Source organism: Nannobrachium achirus (genome assembly GCF_963921795.1).
Source record: "Nannobrachium achirus genome assembly, chromosome: 14".
Lineage (NCBI taxonomy): Eukaryota > Metazoa > Chordata > Actinopteri > Myctophiformes > Myctophidae > Nannobrachium > Nannobrachium achirus.
The window spans coordinates 17,807,842-17,827,255 of NC_137821.1; the positions used below are offsets into that span (position 1 = coordinate 17,807,842).

At 42.9% G+C, this 19,414-nt stretch overlaps 1 protein-coding gene across 1 annotated transcript in view; it reads right to left on the reverse strand.

The window, feature by feature from the left end:
* Window positions 1-19,414, reverse strand: part of LOC308297864 (B-cell scaffold protein with ankyrin repeats-like) — a gene marked incomplete at both ends in the record, with an annotated part of 55,737 nt that overhangs the window by 22,842 nt on the left and 13,481 nt on the right. The window contains 2 exons of the mRNA XM_080741430.1: window positions 15,539-15,735; window positions 19,292-19,406. Of these exons, the coding sequence (XP_080597556.1) occupies window positions 15,539-15,735; window positions 19,292-19,406 (312 nt within the window). The remainder of the gene's footprint in view (window positions 1-15,538; window positions 15,736-19,291; window positions 19,407-19,414) is intronic.

Here is a 19,414-nt window from a genome sequence, read left to right on the forward strand (position 1 = left end):
AAATACATCGTCTCAGCGATTTTCAAATGAAAAGTAACACAATCACATTTCAGGTTAGTTGGGTCAAATCACATTTGTTGTTGTGGCAAACTTTTGTAATTAGTTTACTCCAAGGGATCTTCAACAGGGGGTCCTTTGTGTGATAGAAACCTTTTTTCTCTTCTTTTTTATTAACCACTTGAACCATAGTGTCCAAATTCGGGAATCTTTAGCCAAAGATAGCAGATTTACAAGCTCACAACGCCTTGCACTGCGAGGCGTTGTGAGCTTGTAGATCGGCTATTTTCGGCAAAGAGCTCTGGTGTAGAGGGGAAAAAGAGCAGACTAAGTACAGAGTGAAAGGTCAAGTTCATTGATGGTTCAAGTGGTTAAATATCTGGAAACACACATTAACATGAATCCAAAATACACTGATGATTGTGCTGTCAAACAATTAAACTATATGGAAACTATGAAAAAGGTTGTGGGGGGGTCCCTGCTTCATCTCTCTCTCAACCAAGGGGTCCTTGGCCTGAAAACGTTGAAGACCCCTGGTTTACTCTGTTCTTGTGCACTCCTTTCCTATCTTCAGTCCAAAGCCTTTCAGAGAGGAAACCATGAAAGGAGAGAGAGTGTCCTCCCTCCGTAATGCAGTCCATTGGAAATGAATGCCAGATTTTATGATTAACTCATGCACAGATTAGCTCTGCAGGTTCACTATTCAACTCACTTGCAATTTATTACAGTGTCCAGAGACCCCATTGTTATACCTTAGTAGCTATTCAATATCATGCATTCCTCCTGTATCAATCCAGGATTATCGCTACAGATATCAAACTAATAGTATTATTTTATACAGAAAAGGATGTCTGTATGGAAGAACCAAATGAATAGACTGTAACACAATACATCCAGTGGCTCAGAAGAGCTCGTTATTTTATTTGTGCATTAATTGAGTGCAAGCAATTGTTCAACGAAGATGAAACTGGGACTTCTTACAGTGACTTAAATGTGTATTTCAACCATGTGGTATTTCAAGGCTTGTAGAAGCATAACTGTATACAGATTGGAATAGGGATGTAGGGCTGTCACAGTTATTACAGAATCGTCTAATCGCAATTATTTTGTCATAATCGTCATAATCGTTTACATGTTAAAAAAATGTAATATTTTCAAACATTTTCAAAAATAGTGGAAATGGCAGATCGTCTATTTCCACTATCAATGTTCTTTTTCAAGTATAAAGTTGTCAAATATGTAATTTCTTTGTATATTTAGGTTATGTGTCATATCTGCCATGTGCAACTCCAAAGCCTACAAGCCAAACAGAAATGTAATTGTCAGCAACAAAAACACAATAATTGTCATGTAAAATGTCATAATGGTGACAGCCCTACATGGGATGTTGTGGAGAGGCCCTGTTTGCTAATCACATGCCGGGCCGGGGGACGGAGATTGGCATGATCAGAGTAATCACCAAATCACAGACACAGACAATCTTCCCCTTTCCGCTCAAACATGTCATTTGGTCGACAACCCAGGACCCGCTTTTGGATTGATTTGTGAGAGCGCTGTCTGTGATTAGTCATTTGTTTGCCTTGCGTGGTTTAACAAAGAGTGCCTTCAGTCGCTTTTTCCATCATTCTCTTATTGTTAGAGCGATCTTCACTCATTTTTTGAAATGAACATTAGATCGTACTTCATATAAGCCTCTTATTGTATCATTAATTAAAGGTTTCATATTATTCCCATTGTGTACAACAAGTTGTGAGCAACTCTGTTGTGAGCAGGACAAAAGACATAGCTCATCTTGCACATTCCTAGTAACTTCCCATGGCTCACGACTCACAAGAGCTTTGTCCGTGATTAGTAATTGATTTGAGAGCAACGGATTATTACACTGGTGTCTTTCATCTGCCACCACCACCAGTAATCTACTTTCCAAGATGATTTAGCTCATATGAGAGACTGTCTGAAGAGAGTACGCCGCAGGCCAGCTTGATCTCTTTCTAATCTATTGTACAGAAAATGTGCAGAGATTACTTCAAAGCACAGCTCCCTACCGTGTCCTACATCTGAAATCAAACAAGTTGCATCGTTGAACTGTGCGTTTCAGTTGATACTCAGTTGGTGTTCTCAGACAAACACCACCTGTCGCAGGTTGTGATTTGTTGAAAGGAAAATAGTAGCTACAAAAACCATTCTATCTTTAGTATACTGTATGATAAAATGTAATTTGGTGAAGCTCAGGAAATGGGGCACATCATTAATCCTCCTGCCATGGTTACGGATTCACGCTGGGTTGGGATCACCCACGTTTAACCACATGAATCCTAGCATCCCATTTATGATGTAATGGGTGGACATTTTGCAAAACTTTGGCGAAAATAAGTGAACATTCTGCGGAAATAGAAGATACCGGTAATCACGCTGATCATGTTGCAACAAGTGGTTATACGTCAGCACTCTGACACATCGCTGTTCCGACCACCTATACCTAACCTTAACCCTAACCTCAGTCAAACTAACACTGGTGTATGCTAACCTGGTGAGTAGCTAACCTGCCGATGCTGGTGAATAACCTGGTGAGTAGCTAACCTGCCGACGCTGGTGAATGCTAACCTGGTGATCGGAATGGGGATGTATCGGAATGGCGACCCGTCCCCGCAACAAGTTGTTAGCTTTTAGATAAGCTATAGCTACAGTATTTGACATACAATATGTGGTTAAAAAAATGCTGTATGCGTTATGATTGTATACTGAGAAATGACATTCCAGGGGTCCCCAAACTTTTTCAGCTCGAGACCCAAAAACCTTTGGTGCCTTTCCGAGAACCCAAACTTACAAAAATACATTCTGAATGTGATCTTGTAGATCTGCTATTTTATATTTTTTATTACATTTTTGAAAAATCTTCAAAGTGTGAGAACTCCTGCATTTGGTAGAAAGGGTCTCAGGTCTTAATGGGGATTCATATATTCCCATTGTGTACGACTTCCATTGTGAGCAGGATGAAAGATACAGCTCACTTTCGACCGAGGATCCTCTCATAGGCAGTCACTCAGTGTGCCGTTTCTTAGCAACACAGCCACTCATGACTCAATTACATTATTATAATATTCCCGGTACGACAAATTACTTCCCGGACCCCAGGTTACCCAACCTGGGGTCCGTAGCCCCACAAGATCACATCCAACTTTTTAATACAACATTTTGGGGTCATTATAATCTTCAAAAATATTCTTTGGGGGATATTCTCGGGGGGAGTACGGTCTCAAGACTCACCAGTTGGAAAAAGGGGGAGGGGAAATCTCGCTCTTTCGATGTGTCATTCTTTCGACAACCAGCGTCGGCTGGTCAGCTACTCACCCACGTCACGATTACTGAGGTTAGGGTTATGGCTTGGGTTAGGTTTAGGCATAGAGGTTAACATTCACCCACGTTAGGGTTAGGGTTAGGGTAATCTCTCGAGACAGCCTCAGAGAACGCTACGGAAGAGAGACAGACCGATAGGTGTCGCCCTTTCTTCTTTGACGATGGGTTCCCAGATTGGGGTTAGGGTCACACTCCCCTCGTGTAAAAAGTGGGGACCGACGGACAGCCAGGTGAGGGTCATCGGAGCCACAACAACAGGCAGAGGCTTGGTTAAAGTAGAAGTACCACCCCTGCGTTAGCATCGATACTGTAATACTTTGGCGTTGCACTTTAGCATAATCTGTCGGTTATTTTCACAGGTGATTCCTCATAATGGAAGATGTGTGTGTGTGTGTGTGTGTGTGTGCCTGTGTGCGTGCGTGCGTGCGCGCGCGTGCGTGCACGTGTGTGTGCACGAGTGTGAGGGGGGCGGGGTATTCATTTGCAAGTGTTTTAGCAGGTGCGGTTCCAAAACTAAAACCAGAACCTCTGGTTCGCATTCCAAAAAAAAAAGAAAAAATCACTCCGTCACCATTGCCAAAAGAAACCTGCCACGGCGTTAGTCAAACATTATTTAGTCAGTGGGAGAACAAATTAAAGTCATTCAGAACGGGTACACAGTATTGTGTATTATTATTTCATGCTTTAACTATGGTGCCGCGCTGCGAGCTTGTAGATCTGCTATTTTTGAAAAATCATGAAAATTAGAATTTTGACCCGATTCTATAAGTGTCTTTTGAATCCTTCTAAGGTTTTTGGAAAAAACCTATGTTTCTATAAGTCAGCAATCTGGCTAGCCATCGTCAAAGAAAAGGTCCTTTTCACTTAACTGGAGCTCAGTTAGTCTATTCTTGAGAGACTACAATGTCAGTGGTTCTCAAACTTTTTCATGTCGAGGACCCCCAAAATGTAATTTATTTTGCCGCAGACCCCCATCTCAAACTATGTTGTTCCATGGACCCCCCAGAAGCAGAGATTTGAGTTAAAAAAGTTTGCTTTGAAAAATATATATTGAAAAATGTTCATGATTTTTCAAAAATAGCAGATCGACAAGCTCGCAGCGCGGCACCGAGTGCCGCACTGCGAGCTTGTATATCTGCTATTTTTCAATAGTTAAAGCATTAAATAATTCTAGTAGGCCTAAATGGCTTAAAGTCATTTGAGTGTACAGGAAGCCCGGCGTATATCTGTACGATGCCGTTGAGCCAGCTGAATCACAGACTGGTGATCCCAGGCTCTGGGTGTGTTTGCCAGCGAGCAAGCATGAAGCCATCTGTGGTTTCAATCTCTGCAAGTCATGCAACTCCACAATAGGGTCCAAAGTAAGAATACTTTTTTTTTATGTAGGCCTGATGGTGTTTTTCACTTCTCGAAACTCAACCCCATCGCATTTCATTCTCTAGTGCTGGTGGTGGTTCTCAACCTGTGGGTCGTGACCACCGGGTGATTCTTTTGACATTGAAATGACAATTTAAGGAGAAAAAAAAGTGAAAGAAGACCATAACTGCATCAAAAGTAATCAACAAACTCTATTATAAAAACTGGTCAAACATTTTATGAGTTCATTTCATTAAACATCCAGCGAAGCCGAAGCTTGGCCAATGCCCTGCTTTGCGGTACGGACAGTACATACAAAGCCAGATGTAGGAGCGGTTAGCAGTAGCACCGCTCAAAAATCAGGCCTAAGAGCTCTGTGAACATCATACTTCTCTGGCAAGGGATAGCAACGAGCGGTCGACTCGACAGGCTGACAAACCTCTCCACACAGTCTGGAAAACTATTATTAATCAGTAAAGCAGGATTTTCTTTTTATTGCTCGCGAGAGTGGTGAAGCCAAAGCTCCATTACAGAGTTATGAAAAGGTTAGGTTCATGAGATCTGAGATCATCTCTCTAAACAGCCTGCTCCACGTACACTTGACTCCACAACAATGTGTTACCAGGGGAAGTAGTCAGTTTACCGACTTGCCTTCAGAGCTGAAGATGACCGTATCATTCAAATATTACACAAATCAAATGACCCGACACAATCTGGTCATTGTACAGCAGATATGCAAATGAACGTGGCATGCAAATGGCTTCGCTAGCATCGGTGACCAACCGTTGGGTACAAATGGGAGAAAATATGGCTGCATAATGGTTATTCAAAGAAAGGATTTATGCGCTAGACATTCGTAGCTGTTAAGCCTGTTTTTGTAAAATCTTCTACCGTAATCTTAGGCTTGCAGTTGCCTGGCAACTCCCAATTAAACGTAGTGAACTGTAATGAGACAAATTGAGAGTAATACCCCCCTAACACAATACCTCTCTTGAGGTACTGAAAACAATTATTTATATCCAAGTTCAATCTAAGTTTAGTTCACCTAGTCCACATTTCTACTGTACATGACAACCTGTCCCAGTAATTAATAGCTACTAATTAGTTTGAATGATAGTCTATCAGTCTACCATCTAAACCAGTGGTTCTCACCCTGTGGGTTGGAACTTGGGACCCCCAGGGGGGTCCCCTAAATATTTTGGGGGGTCCCCAGATGATTAACTTAATGTGCAACATTGTTTTCTCTCTCGACAGTAAACAAACCAGCATAAAAGTCTAAGTGTAGAGGGTATCTTCACATTTCTAAAGTGACAATTTAAAGACTTTTTAATTCCTCTAAAATTAAACATTGGCCAAATTGTCAAATATTAGAGGTAGAAATTGAGAAAATAGCCGATCTACATGCTCACAGCGAGGCGTTGTGAGCATGTAGATCTGCAATTTTCACAATAGAATCAAGTTAAACAAAATGTAATACCTCAACTCTTAGTGTTTGTCAGGGTGGGGGGGTCCCCAGTTAAAATATGATTATTTTGGGGGTCGCGGCCTGAAAAGGTTGAGAACCACTGATCTAAACTGAGAGGTTGTCTGGGGTTTCCTTTTTAGTTTGCTTCGTTTTTCACATTACTATTCCGTTAAACTTCCAAACACAGCTTTCCCGTCAGATGTAGGCTAGTTCGCTGCTAATTAGCATTGTCGTGGTCGGTCGGTGCGCTCTGTGAGTGATTCGGCCTGTGGATGGAATGCCGTCGATCCTGCGGACACAATTATCGCATCCAGGGAAGCCATCCATCTTGGATTTATTGACAGCTTGTTGACCAAGGGCCCTAAACTACTGCTCCATCTTCAGGTTGATTAATTGGAGGTAAGGAGGGGCAATGTAATGTGTTAATGAAACTGCCCCACTAATTGAGCTCAGACAAAGCCACAGTTACAGCCAGGGACGTGCAGAGAATGTTAGAGAGGCAGGGGCTGAAATCTCTAAAAGGGCCTTATAAAGGTCCTATCAAAAATAGACGAGTTGAGGTCAGCTTGAGTTGAGGTCGGCTATGGTCAGCTATTTTCAATGTTTGATTTCTACACAGAGAGGACAATTCTTTCAACTTGCAATGCTGCATTCAAGTTCAGGAGAGTTTGGACAAGGCGATTCTCTTGAATGCTGCCTTCAGGTATGGCATGGAAAGAGTGCATTTGCATTTCTTTCACCATAGTCAAAACTATTATTAAACTAATATTTTCCCCTGAGATGTAGTGGAGTAGAAGTAAAAGCATTGAAAATCGGAAATACTCCAGTACAAATACCTCAAAATTGTACAGTATTTACTTGAGTAAATGTTACTTTACACCACAGAAAATATGACAGGTTTCATGTTTTTTCTTTTTTTTGTATTTAGTTGTCAAGACTCATTTTAATTAACCCCCTCACACGAAAACCACAAAGAATTGTTCTCTCCTGCTGGTGCACGTCGATTCTGTGTGACACGTTACGTCCACGCAGCCTTGTGGGTAAATTCCCCGAGGGAGAGACCTTATGATTGTCCTCAATGTTCCCCTGTCAGTTTATACAGCAGTCGTACGGAGGCTCGCGGTGCGCACCACGTCGACTCACTGGAGCAATCCCATCAAAACGCTCGCTCCATCTGTAATCGTTCACAATTAGCGAGCGTTGCTAGGGGGATGAATACATTCGCAACAGCTGTTTGGTACGTGTCTAAATTTCCCTCGAGGGGGGAAACTCTCCGTAGGCCTTTCCAAGACATCAGAGAAATCACAGCTCTTTTTTTTTGCAAAGCAAAAATAATGAAAGTCAACTGGTATTGTTAACCAGACGCCAGTGGGCGTTAATGACGGCAAAAGCTGGAGGAGCTTAACTAATAATCTTTGAACACCTTGGTAGTACCTTCCCAGGAACCCCCCTCCTCACCCCACTTTCCCTGCAGATCTACCTTTTGATGCTGTTTTCTATCGATACGTTTCGTATTGTATAGGCTCTATGCCAAGGGTCTTCAACGTTTTCAGGCCAAGGACCCCTTAGTTGAGAGAGAGATGAAGCGGGGACCCCCTCTACATAATGTTTGACATTGTGTTGCAGATTAAAAATGTTCATATATTTCTTAGACAGCGTAGACTTGTTTGACAGCACTGTCATCATGTTGGAGTAATGTGTATTTTCAGACATTTAAACACTTGAAATGTCAAATACTTTTGCTCTTCTTTCCCTCTACAAACCTCTTTGCCAAAAACAGCCGATCTACGCAGCGCGAGGCGTTGTAAGCTTGTAGGTCTGCTATGTTTTGGCTAATGTTCCACTCAGAATAGGGATGCTAGGGTTCAAGTGGTTAATGTAAAAAACATGATCCTATCACACAAAGATTTGGCCCGTCTAGTAACTCTGAGGACCCCCTAGGGGTCCCAGACCCCCTGTTGAAGACCCCTGCTCTATGCACTGCAGCCATATTATAAATACATCAAGGCTCTTCCTTATTTCCTTCACAGGTCTTAACAATTATACTACTAAGGCTCTGTTCCATTCTGGTCAAACAGAGTCAGGGTGCTCAATATTGTGCATGTTGGCTCACTGGAAACTCTCTGCTACACCAGTGGGTCTCATAGTGTCCTTGAGGGGGTTCCAAATGGCCTCTTATGGATCTGTAGAGATTTGAGAGTGTACTAAATGGATCCATTTGTACGCTCTCAGAGTTATGGTGGTCCTCGAAATCAAAACGTTTGAGAACCACTGTGTGCTACACTAAATAAAGGAACAGAGCCTTCTTTAGTATCATTGGTAACACCTGTGACGGAAGTAAGGAAGGTGCCCAATGTCTTCCCAATATGGCTGCTGTGCATAGCCATAGCCATAGCCACTACTTAGCCATGAATAGATACTCTGATGCAGTGGTTCCCAAACTCCTTAGCTGAAGACCCAAAAGAGACATTAGACGTTTGCCGGGACCCAAACTAGTGAAAATAGCAGATCTACAAGCTCATAACGAGTCACTTCGCGCCACATTGTGAGCTTGTAGATGCGCTATTTTCACTACTTCTTAAACATTTTGTTTTCTAATTTATGGAAATTCTTAGATTTAACTTTTATTTATTAATGAAATTACTTATTTTTCTATTCTTGAAAATATTTTTGGGGAATGTTTTTTGAAAATGTTTTGAAATAATTCAAAACTAAATGTAATAAAAAATAAAAATATTAAGACACCCATGAAAATGGGTCCTGACCCAGTGTTTGGGAACCACTGCTCTAATGTGTTGTTCGCCAAAATAATTGGGTGTAGATTATGAAATGAATCGATGAATTACATTAGGCAACATTATATTGACTGCATCACTAAAGTGAGCAGTCACTGAGTGATTGCTGATTACTGATATCATTGCCAGATGGAATTAGACTTACAATTAAGAGCATTATGATCACAGTGTCTTCTAGCTTTCTAGCAAATGAACAACAGGAGCAAGGATTTCTATTAATAGGCTATATGCACTGCACAGCAGCCCTATTGGAGAGAAGTCTCGCTTCCTTCAAAGGTGTTACCAATGATACTAATGAAGGCTCTGGTCCATTTCATGTATAGCACAGTGGTTCCGAAACCTTTTATTTCAAGGTCCCCCATAACTCTTGAGTGTACATTGTACATTTGTACACTCTCAGAGTTACACACCTTTTAAGGCAGGGGTCCCCAAACTAAGGCCTGGGGGCTGGACACGGCCCGCCTCCACATTTGACCCGGCCCGCCTCCACATTTGACCCGGCCCCCTGAACAATGATGCAAAAAAAAAAAAATGCTACTACAGAACGGAATAATGGCAAAAAGGTTGGGTAAGACTAAGAGAAAAATGTATTCAGAATGCAGGGTATTTAACCCGCAGTGGACACACGATTATTCTTTTGTTCAATGCAAAGAAAAGGCTGTTTGTCTCATCTGTCAAGACACGGTGGCGGTATTCAAAGAATACAATCTGCGCCGACATTATGAATCCTGTCACAAAGACAAGTATGATAGCTTGCAAGGCCAAATGCGAGCAGACAAACTCTCAAAGCTAAAAAGTGGACTGTTAGCTCAGCAGATACATTTGTACGCCAAACTCAGCTGAACTAATCGTCGGTTCGGGCCAGTTTCCGTGTTGCTCAGCTGATCGCAAGTGGCGGTAAACCTTTCACTGAGGGAGAGTTTGTCAAGAAATGTTTGAATGTTGTTGTGGAGGAGGTGTGTCCCGAGAAGAAAGATTTCTTTAATGCCGTGAGTCTGTCGGCGAGTACAGTCACCAGACGCATTGAACCCCTGCGATAGGCACCCCTGCGATAGGCACCCCTGCGATCGTCACACTTTTTCTGTTACAAACTGACCCTGGCCCCCCATCAGAGAAGGGAAAGGTTATGTGGCCCTCACTGGAAAAAGTTTGGGGACCCCTGTTTTAAGGGGTCATTTGGAACCCCCAGGGACCCATGAGGGTCCCTGGACCACACTTTGAGACCCAGTGGTGTAGCGTTGTAGTGGAGTGTTTCCAGTGAGCCAACATGCACAATATCAGAACCCTGACTCTGTTTGACCAGAATGGAACAGAGCCTTCATTAGTACTTCACTATTTGGAGCGCTGTCATTAGTGGGGTAACACGCAGCACTTCTGTTACTTGTTGTACTGCCTGGCGGAGGTTTCCTTCCATAATGGCATTAGCAAATGGCCTCCATTACACACACAAAAATAAACAGGAGCATAACATAATCATCCTAATGTATGCATTGATGACCCCCTACTACTCACACTCCAGACCCCTCTGTTGTGCATGCATGAACAGACATCGGCTTCGCTGTCTCTGTGATGGCAGGCCATCAAAGGAGTGTTGATTTTGACAGCAAATTTTTATTTCGTTTTTTGAATAAAGTTCTGTTTAGTTTTAGTCATATTTTAGTCACCTGAAAAGTTTTAGTTTTAGTCGACTAAATATCATAAGATTTTAGTCAACTAAAATGTATTTTGTCATCGAAATGGCTGATTTTCACTTTAGCTGCTTGTCTAAAATAGCCGATCTACAAGCTCACAGCGCATCGCGCCGAACATAATCTCCGTCCGACCTGGCGGAGACAATAAAAAAATCACACCCAGTGTGAAGTGAGCGATGCCTTTTATGAGTTAATTTCATTGAGCGTTCCGTGAAGCTTGGCCATTGCGGGACGGGGTGGGACGGACATACATACAGTACAGTAAAAACAAATGAAATTTTTGAGCGGTGGTCACAACGCTCCTATACGTGGCGGTGTGTGTGGGTCTGTCTGTCTGTCTGTCTGTCTGTCTCCGTGTCTGTATGTAGCCTACAGTACCTTTTGTGACCACACATGTTAAGGGAGGGGCGCTGTTCTTCAGGATAGGCCAGGCACACTCACACACATACGTTCAGGCCAGGCACACACACACACACACACACACACACACACACACACACACACACACACACACACACACACACACACACACACACACACACACACACACACACACACTCTCTCTCTATTGGTGAGCAAGTGTGGCTCTCTCACTCATTCACTCACTCACTCAATTCAATTCAAAAATTCAATTCAATTGAATTCAATTAAATTATTGCGCAGCCTCCACGACCACCGCTCAGTTCACACGTGTGTGATTTTTAATATAATATATAATATAATAACTTTGGTTAGATGGAGGGATTAATTAGAATGGGTACACATTATTGTGTATCATTATGGTATGCTTTAACTATTGAAAAATAGCAGATATACAAGCTCACAGTGCGGCACCGAGCTTGTAGATCTGCTATTTTTGAAAAATTGTGAAAATTAGAATTTTTACCGGATTCTATAAGTGTCTTTTGAATCCTTCAAAGGTTTTTTGAAAAACCTGTATTTCTATGTCAGCAATCTGGCTATACTAGCCATCGTCAAAGAAAAGGTCCTTTTCACTTAACTGGAGCTCAGTTAGTCTGTTATTGAGAGACTACTATGTCAGTGGTTCTCAAACCTTTTCATGTGAAGGACCCCCAAACAGATATTTATTTGGCCACGGACCCCCATCTCAAAACATTTAGTTCCAGGGACCCCCCAGAAGCAAAATTTGAGTTACAAATGTTCGCTTTGAAAATACATATATTCAAAGATTTGCACACATTTTCACGACTTTTCAAAAATAGCAGATCTACAAGCTCGCAGCGCGGCACTCGGTGCTGCGCTGTGAGCTTGTATATCTGCTATTTTTCAATAGTTAAAGCATTCAATAATCCTAGGCCTAAATGGGTTAAGGTGGCATCTTGGCAAGGATAATGGCCTCCAAACTCACAGATTTCTATGCCTAGCCTCCATCCACTTCACCTCTGTCTAATGGCCCTGAGTATTATTGATGGAACAAGGTCTCCATCACGTACACTGGCCTTGTCCAGTGCATCCTTCCTTGCAACAGTCCAAAACCCCTCACCTATGAGAACCCCCGCCGTGAATGTTGGTTTACTCCTCCACTTAATTTGTATGTAGCAAGGCCACTGCAATATCATGCAATCACACTGACTCTCTCTCTCTCTCCCTCTCGCACACACACACACACACACACACACACACACACACACACACACACACACACACACACACACACACACACACACACACACACACGCGCACACACACGCACACACACGCACACACACGCATGCACGCATGCACATGCACGGACGCACACACAATGCCAGCGTGAGATCTTTATGCAGAAGGTCTGCTCAAAAGGAAAGAGATTGGGTTCCACATGAAAAGAAAAGATGTAACATTTCATTGACTGTCAGCTTGGCAGGCAGAACCAAAATAATAATAAATCACCTTCTTTTCAATGTTTGTCCTCAACTCTCACCAATGTGGTTAGCACCCGCCATTCATCATTGAAGAAAGGCTCTCGACTAATTAAACCACTTCTTTAGTCCCCCAGCTAGAGGTCTAATTGGTCCGCTCCTTTTTTCCCCGCTTGTACACCAAATCCCTTTGCTGGAAATTGCCGATCTACAAGCTCACACGTTGTGAGCTTGTACCGTACTTGTCAGATATGCTGTTTTCGTTTGCCAACTTTATAAGCAGTTTTAACAGTGTAGGCAGAGAGTTGGCTGAGAGCGTGGCAGGTGGTGTTGCGATGATAGTCATGTTGTTTGACAGTTCGTGACATCAGACAGTCCCCTCTATTTCTCTGCCGGCGTTTGTTGACCGACACAGAGGAAGTACGCCGCTGGCAGCTGATCCAGGACAACCTGTGGAATATTCTTGGGCTGACGGACATTTGCCTAGTTGTCATGCAGCCATTCTGTGAACTGTCAGGGGACGCAAACAGTTTTTTCGCTCTGTGTTCTGATTCCTTTGAGCACGGGTATTCGACTCGGTTCCAGAATTCTACCACACTATCAGACACGAATGTGTTTGCCGGCCGACCTGCACCCCATCTTTGACATAGTGATCCGTATACAGCGACAGTAGGTCGCTCACGGTGCCAGCTCAGTCGGCCTTTTAACTTTAGCGATCCTAGGCCATTGGTTCCCAGGGAGGTCCCCAAATTATTTTGGGGGGGTCCCCAGATGATAAACTTAATGTGCAAAATGGTTTTCTCACTCAACATTAAACAAACCACCATAAGGTTTAAGTGTGTAGAGCAGGGCAGGAATTTCATGGAGGCCACGAAGGCCATGGCCGTCGTTGCCCCTCAGTTTGGCCTTGTGCCCTTCAAACCAATGGCATGACCTGAGGCCACAGTGATGGCCTTAATGCCTCAGCTGACTGCACCACTTTCTCCTCTCTTTCTTGTCAATATGTAGACAGTAGACACCGGTGTCTCTTTCTTGTCATGTAGACAGTAGTCTTTTGTTGAGATACTGAAATCTTAACTCCCCTGAGTCCCCATCTTTAAACCAATCCAGTGACTTTGATTGGTGCTGGGCTGAGCATGGATCAGATTGTAAATACCATCATTTATCTATTTCACTGCAGATTAGGTTATCATTCCTAACCCTTAAATTCAACAAATTCTTTCAATGGACTAAAATCTTGTTTTATTTGATGGCCTTCCTGGACAACACCAAAGGCCAAGTGGCCTTGCCCCTAAAATGACAAAATTCTAGGCCTGGTGTAGAGGGTATCTGCACATTTCTAAAGTGACACTTTAAGGACTTTTTGATACCTCTAAAATGACAAATTAAACATTGTCCAAATTGTCAAATATTAGAGGCAGACATTGTGAAAATAGCAGATCTTCATGCTCACAACGCCTCGCAACGCGAGGTGTTGTGAGCATGAAGATCTGCTATTTTCACAATAGAACCGTGTTAAACAAAATGTTATGCCTCAACATGCTCATCAGGATGGGGGGTCCCCAGTTAAAATATCATTATTTTGGGGGTCACGGCCTGAAAAGGTTGAGAACCACTGTCCTAGGCTATAACCCCATGGGCTGATATGGATTTAGCCTGCATCAGCAACCGTACAACCTATTGCAGCTGATCTATCTGTCTGTCCGACACGAAAGCTCACAACGTGTCGCAAAGCGTGTAGACAGATGGGTACAACGGGTGCTCTGCATAATACATAACTGGGTGGGGCATGCATGTCAAACTTGAATTGTTCCTGACTGGTGTTTTTCCCCGAGTATGCCGGTGCTGGTCTATTATACGGTATATCGTCGGGCAGAAACATGTTCTCTCAATATTCAGACTTTTAGTATTTCTTTCCTGTTACGAAGAAACACTTTGAAGAGAAGGCTTTCGCATACCCAGTTCCTTTCAAGCAGGTGCGTGGGTAACAAAACAGTAGGATGGAATCTGAGACAGATCACAGATGAACCCGCACACTGCCACTTTCACGTTCCAGAGGTTAATCAATACATTGACCTCTGGAATGTACAAGTGGCAGTGTGCGGGGTTCATCTGTGATCTGTCTCGGATTCCATCCTACTGTTTTGTTACCCACGCACCTGCTTGAAAGGAACTGGGTGTGCGAAAGCCTTCTCTTCATAAGTGTTTCTTTCCTAAATTAACACCCCACTTGATCATACTACATTATTTAAAATCCAAACCATCACAAGTAGCAGATCCACTAGCTTGAAACGTGGGGCTAAACCACGCGTTTTGAGCTTATTTTGAACATAGTGAGGTTTCCACCTGACAGATGAAATATATAAAACGCGTTCATATTTTGGAACCATATATATAGGAGGGTATTCATTATATTTTGATACCTGAAATCAGGGACATGCTGGGCCCCTGATTCAGCCCGGGAATAAGAGTTGGAGAGGCCCTCATTGCGAGCTATAGAGAGAGATCTCTCTCTATAGCGCTGCTGCTACTCAAAGATTTGTGACAAAGTGACAAGCCAGTCGCCAATTACATGAGTTATATTTCGTCGTTGTCGGGTGGAAACCTTGTATGTCCAAAACCGTTTGTTTTGTATTTATCAATTTAAAAACGATTTAAACTAGTGAAAATAGCCGATCTAGCACACAACGCGAGGCGTTGTGTGCTTGTAGATCTGCTGTTTTCACTACTTTTGATTGATGAAGCAGGGCTTTGCTTTGCGAAAAAATGTACAAATTTGAAACGAGGTTTCTGCCCGACAGTGACGATTCACTTTGTTGGCAGCCCAGCCCCCAAAATGGAACAAAGGATGACATTTTATTTGATTTTTTTTCCTAATGGCCGGCCTGGACCGGCCCGGGAATTAACCGGCCTTTCGGGAGTTGTCCCGCTTTTCCCAATGGCCAGCACGTCCCTGCCTGAAATATACCGCACAGAGATCCAGATAACTGCACGAAGAGCACAAATGCTCACCAGCGTTTCTTTCAAGAGGGTGTGAAGCTCGGCGTGGCCGTGACTCTGGGCGATCTCGATGGGCGTCTGTCCGTGGCGGTTAGCCGTGCACAGTGCCTGCTTAGCACCCGGACACTGCAGGAGCAGGCTGGACACATTCTTTAGGCCTCTCTGGGCAGCAAAGTGGAGGAGAGAAGGGACATCCTCTAGATGTAGCTCTGCCAAGGACAGTGTTTGGACAGATTAGTACTATAGTGTTTCTCGAACTTTCAAATTTCAAGGTCTCCCCTCAACTCTGACAGTGTACAAATGGAACCAAATGGACCCGTTAGGGTTCATTTGGTTCCGTTTGTACACTGTCAGAGTTACAGACTTGTAAGGGTCAATTTAGACCCCCCCTAAAGGAACCCCCAGACTGACAGAGTCCCTGGAATCCACTTTGAGAACCACTGGATTAGAAAAAACATGTTTTTTTAATCACTGGTAAATTACAATTTAGAACAAATTTCATAATATAGAATACATTATTATTCAGAGTTTAGAACTACATTTGCAAAATATAGAATATAGGCATATTATTCAGAATTCAGAATAAAATATTCAGGAAATTGAATACATTATTCAGAATTCAGAATAAATGTTACTACAGTATGTATTTAGTGCCACTATATCCACCCACTCAACAACATACTGTTCAAAGATGGATGTTGAGATGTGTTGTGTGCCTAATTTGTGCTCTTTCACACCATGACAATGTAGACACCGAAGATAGTAGATATGCAAGCTCACTACGTGTCACATCAGTGACGTGCCGTGAGCTTGTAGGTCAGCTATTAGTGTGTTTGTTAAAACAGAGAATTTTCAATCTGCTATAACTATGATATTGCAAGGCCCAAACACGTTTTTTTTTCACAGAAGCACAGAAAGCCAGGATTACATCTTAGGCAGTTGGCACTGGGTGAAATAATGGGTTACAAAATCGTGTGATAAAAATTATAAAAAAAAGAAAAGGTAAGGAAAAATGAAAAATAGCTGGCAGTGGTTAGTGGTTTGGTTAAATATTCTTGGCCGTGAATCAGTTACAGGTAAAAAGGTGCTGAGGAACGGTAGCTCTGAGGTGGCACGTTGACCTCCTTTTCCTGAAAACGCCTCCCGATGCTGTCTTTATCAGAGTCAAGAGTCATTCTCGTGGGCTGATGAAGCTGTCAGTTCCCCGCATAATGAGCCAAGAATTGATAGAAATCTTTATCCGCGATGCGAGAGAACGAGACTCAAACTGTGAACACTGCGTTCTTCCGGTGACACGCTATAACGAGAGGTTAGGTTTAGCATAATGAATATAACGGGCACACTGCGTCCAGTTTATTACTCTCTACTGCATTTCTTTTATTATCGTCAGTCCACGGACTTGTACGTTAAGTTATTCCTCCAGTGGATCCAGAGAAATTGGAGGTAATGAGTGAATCATTAAAGCAGGAATGTAACGTGACAGCAAATGTCACGGGGCGCCTCGGCATTGACTCAGGAGATAGATCGGCCGTCTTGGAATCCAAAGGTTCCCCCGGCTCGATCCCTGGCTATTATTGACTGCGCGTCGAAGTGTCCTTGAGCAAGACGCTTAACCCCTACCTGCATCCGATGAGCAGGCTGCTTCCTTTGCGTGGTTTCCTCCGCATTCAGTGTGTGAATGCGTTTGTGTATGGGTGATTGTGAACCGTATTCTAAAGCACTTGAAGGATAAGAAAGACTGCTATTCACGATGAAATGCATTCCATTTACCGTTATGGCGTTACCATCCTGTATTCAAATTAGGGCTGTCACAATTATTACATAATCGTCTAATCGTGATTATTTGACATTATCGCAATTATTTTGTCATAATCGTCATAATCGTGAATGTTGAAAAATGTCAGAAATAGTGGAAATAGCAGATCTACAAGCTCACAACGCGTCGCATCGCGACGCGTTGTGAGCTTGTAGATCGGCTATTTCCACTATCAATGTTATTTTTTAAGTAGTAAGTTGTCAAATATGTCAGTAATTTATTTGTGTGTTTAGGTTATGTATCATATCTACCATATGCAACTTCAAAGCCTAAAAGCCAAACAGAAATGTAATTATCAACGTCAAAAACACAATTAAATCGTTAATCGCCAATTATTTGAGTGACAATTAATCGTCATGTAAAATGTCATATCGTGACAGCCCTATAAGAAAGACTGCTATTCACTATGAAATGCATTCCATTTACCGTTATGGCGTTACCATCCTGTATTCAAATTGGCTAATGGGAGGAACCATAATTATACTGCATGCCGGGTGTTCCCAATGCAGCTACACCCAAATAAGGAGTGTTATCTAACCGCAATGTGTTGTCATGGCATCAGGAGCAGCTCCGTGTATGGGCACAAAAATTGGCATATACTGATGACATCAGGGATCTCGATATGATATGGGAACAAATGGGACAAGGAGTGACAGATACAGAGAGCTCCATATGTGGGTCAGATTGGAGGTGCAACCCGAACTCTTGTTTACCCATAAGCCCAGCTGTGTTCTCTGTAATGATTATTATTACTAGTCCTTACCCGTTCAAAGATATGAGCTCCGAAATGATGTGCAGTGTGTGGGTTATGGGGTGTGCACTGTGCAGTGTGCACACAGTATATGAGGGAGAGGGATGGAAAGTAACTTTAACTGGTGCTTGCATGATAATATGTAGGAGCATCAATGTAAGAAATACCCGTTTCGTTTAATGGCTACAGAGATACTGTGTACCGATCTGCATGATTTTTGGACAATATCTGTAACAGGGCCAGACAACACCCCCATATGCTAATGATAATGCTAATGGTGATGCGATTTCAGATCAATTGCTCCAGCCACTGAGGAGAAACGCTGTGACAGACACTCACTCACTCACTCAGACATTCGGAAAATTATAGTATACTAGCCCTTACCCGTTCAAAGATATGAGCTCCGAAATGATGTGCAGTGTGTGGGTTATGGGATGTGCACTGTGCACACAGTATATGAGGGATGGAAAGTAACTTTAACTGGTGCTTGCATGCTAATATGTAGGAGCATCAATGTAAGAAATACCCGTTCCATTTAACGGCTACAGAGATACTGTGTACCGATCTGCATGATTTTTGGACAACATCTGTAACAGGGCCAGAACCCCCCCCCGCCCGCCCGCCCGCCCGCCTGCACACACACACACACACACACACACCCCACCCCACCCCCCCGTGTGTGTGTGTGTGTGTGTGTGGGTTTGTGTGTGATTGTGCATGGCCTGAACAACAGCGCCCCTCCCTTAACATGTGTGGTCACAAAAGGTACTGTAGGCTAAATAGATATAGATACACCATAAAAATGCTAATATACAGTATATGATTTGTGAAAGTGACAAACGGGCTTCACAGTTATGTTAGGTGTGTTCATATGCTAATGGTGATGCGATTTCAGATCAATTGCTCCAGCCACTGAGGAGAAACGCTGTTTCAGACAGACAGACAGACAGACACTCACTCACTCACTCACTCACTCACTCAGACAGACATTCGCAAAATTATAGTATAGATAGATAGATAGATGATGACGATGATGATGTATTTGGCTAGTTTAGAGGTTTCATCACATGAAAACACGCTGACTGGGGATCAAGATAGACAGAGGTATGTTGACTTAGTGAAAGTGAATACTCTAAATCCTGATATTGGGGTCAAATCAGAATTCACCTGAAGTTATTGCTGACAAAAAGGCTCCTACCTCTTTCAGGCGTGGTGTCAGATTGCAGTCCCTGAAACCCCCCTGAGGGCATTCTCTCCAGCAAGATGGAGGCCAGCCTCTGATCCAGCTTCTCCACAGAGGACACCTGCAGAGCCTGACAGG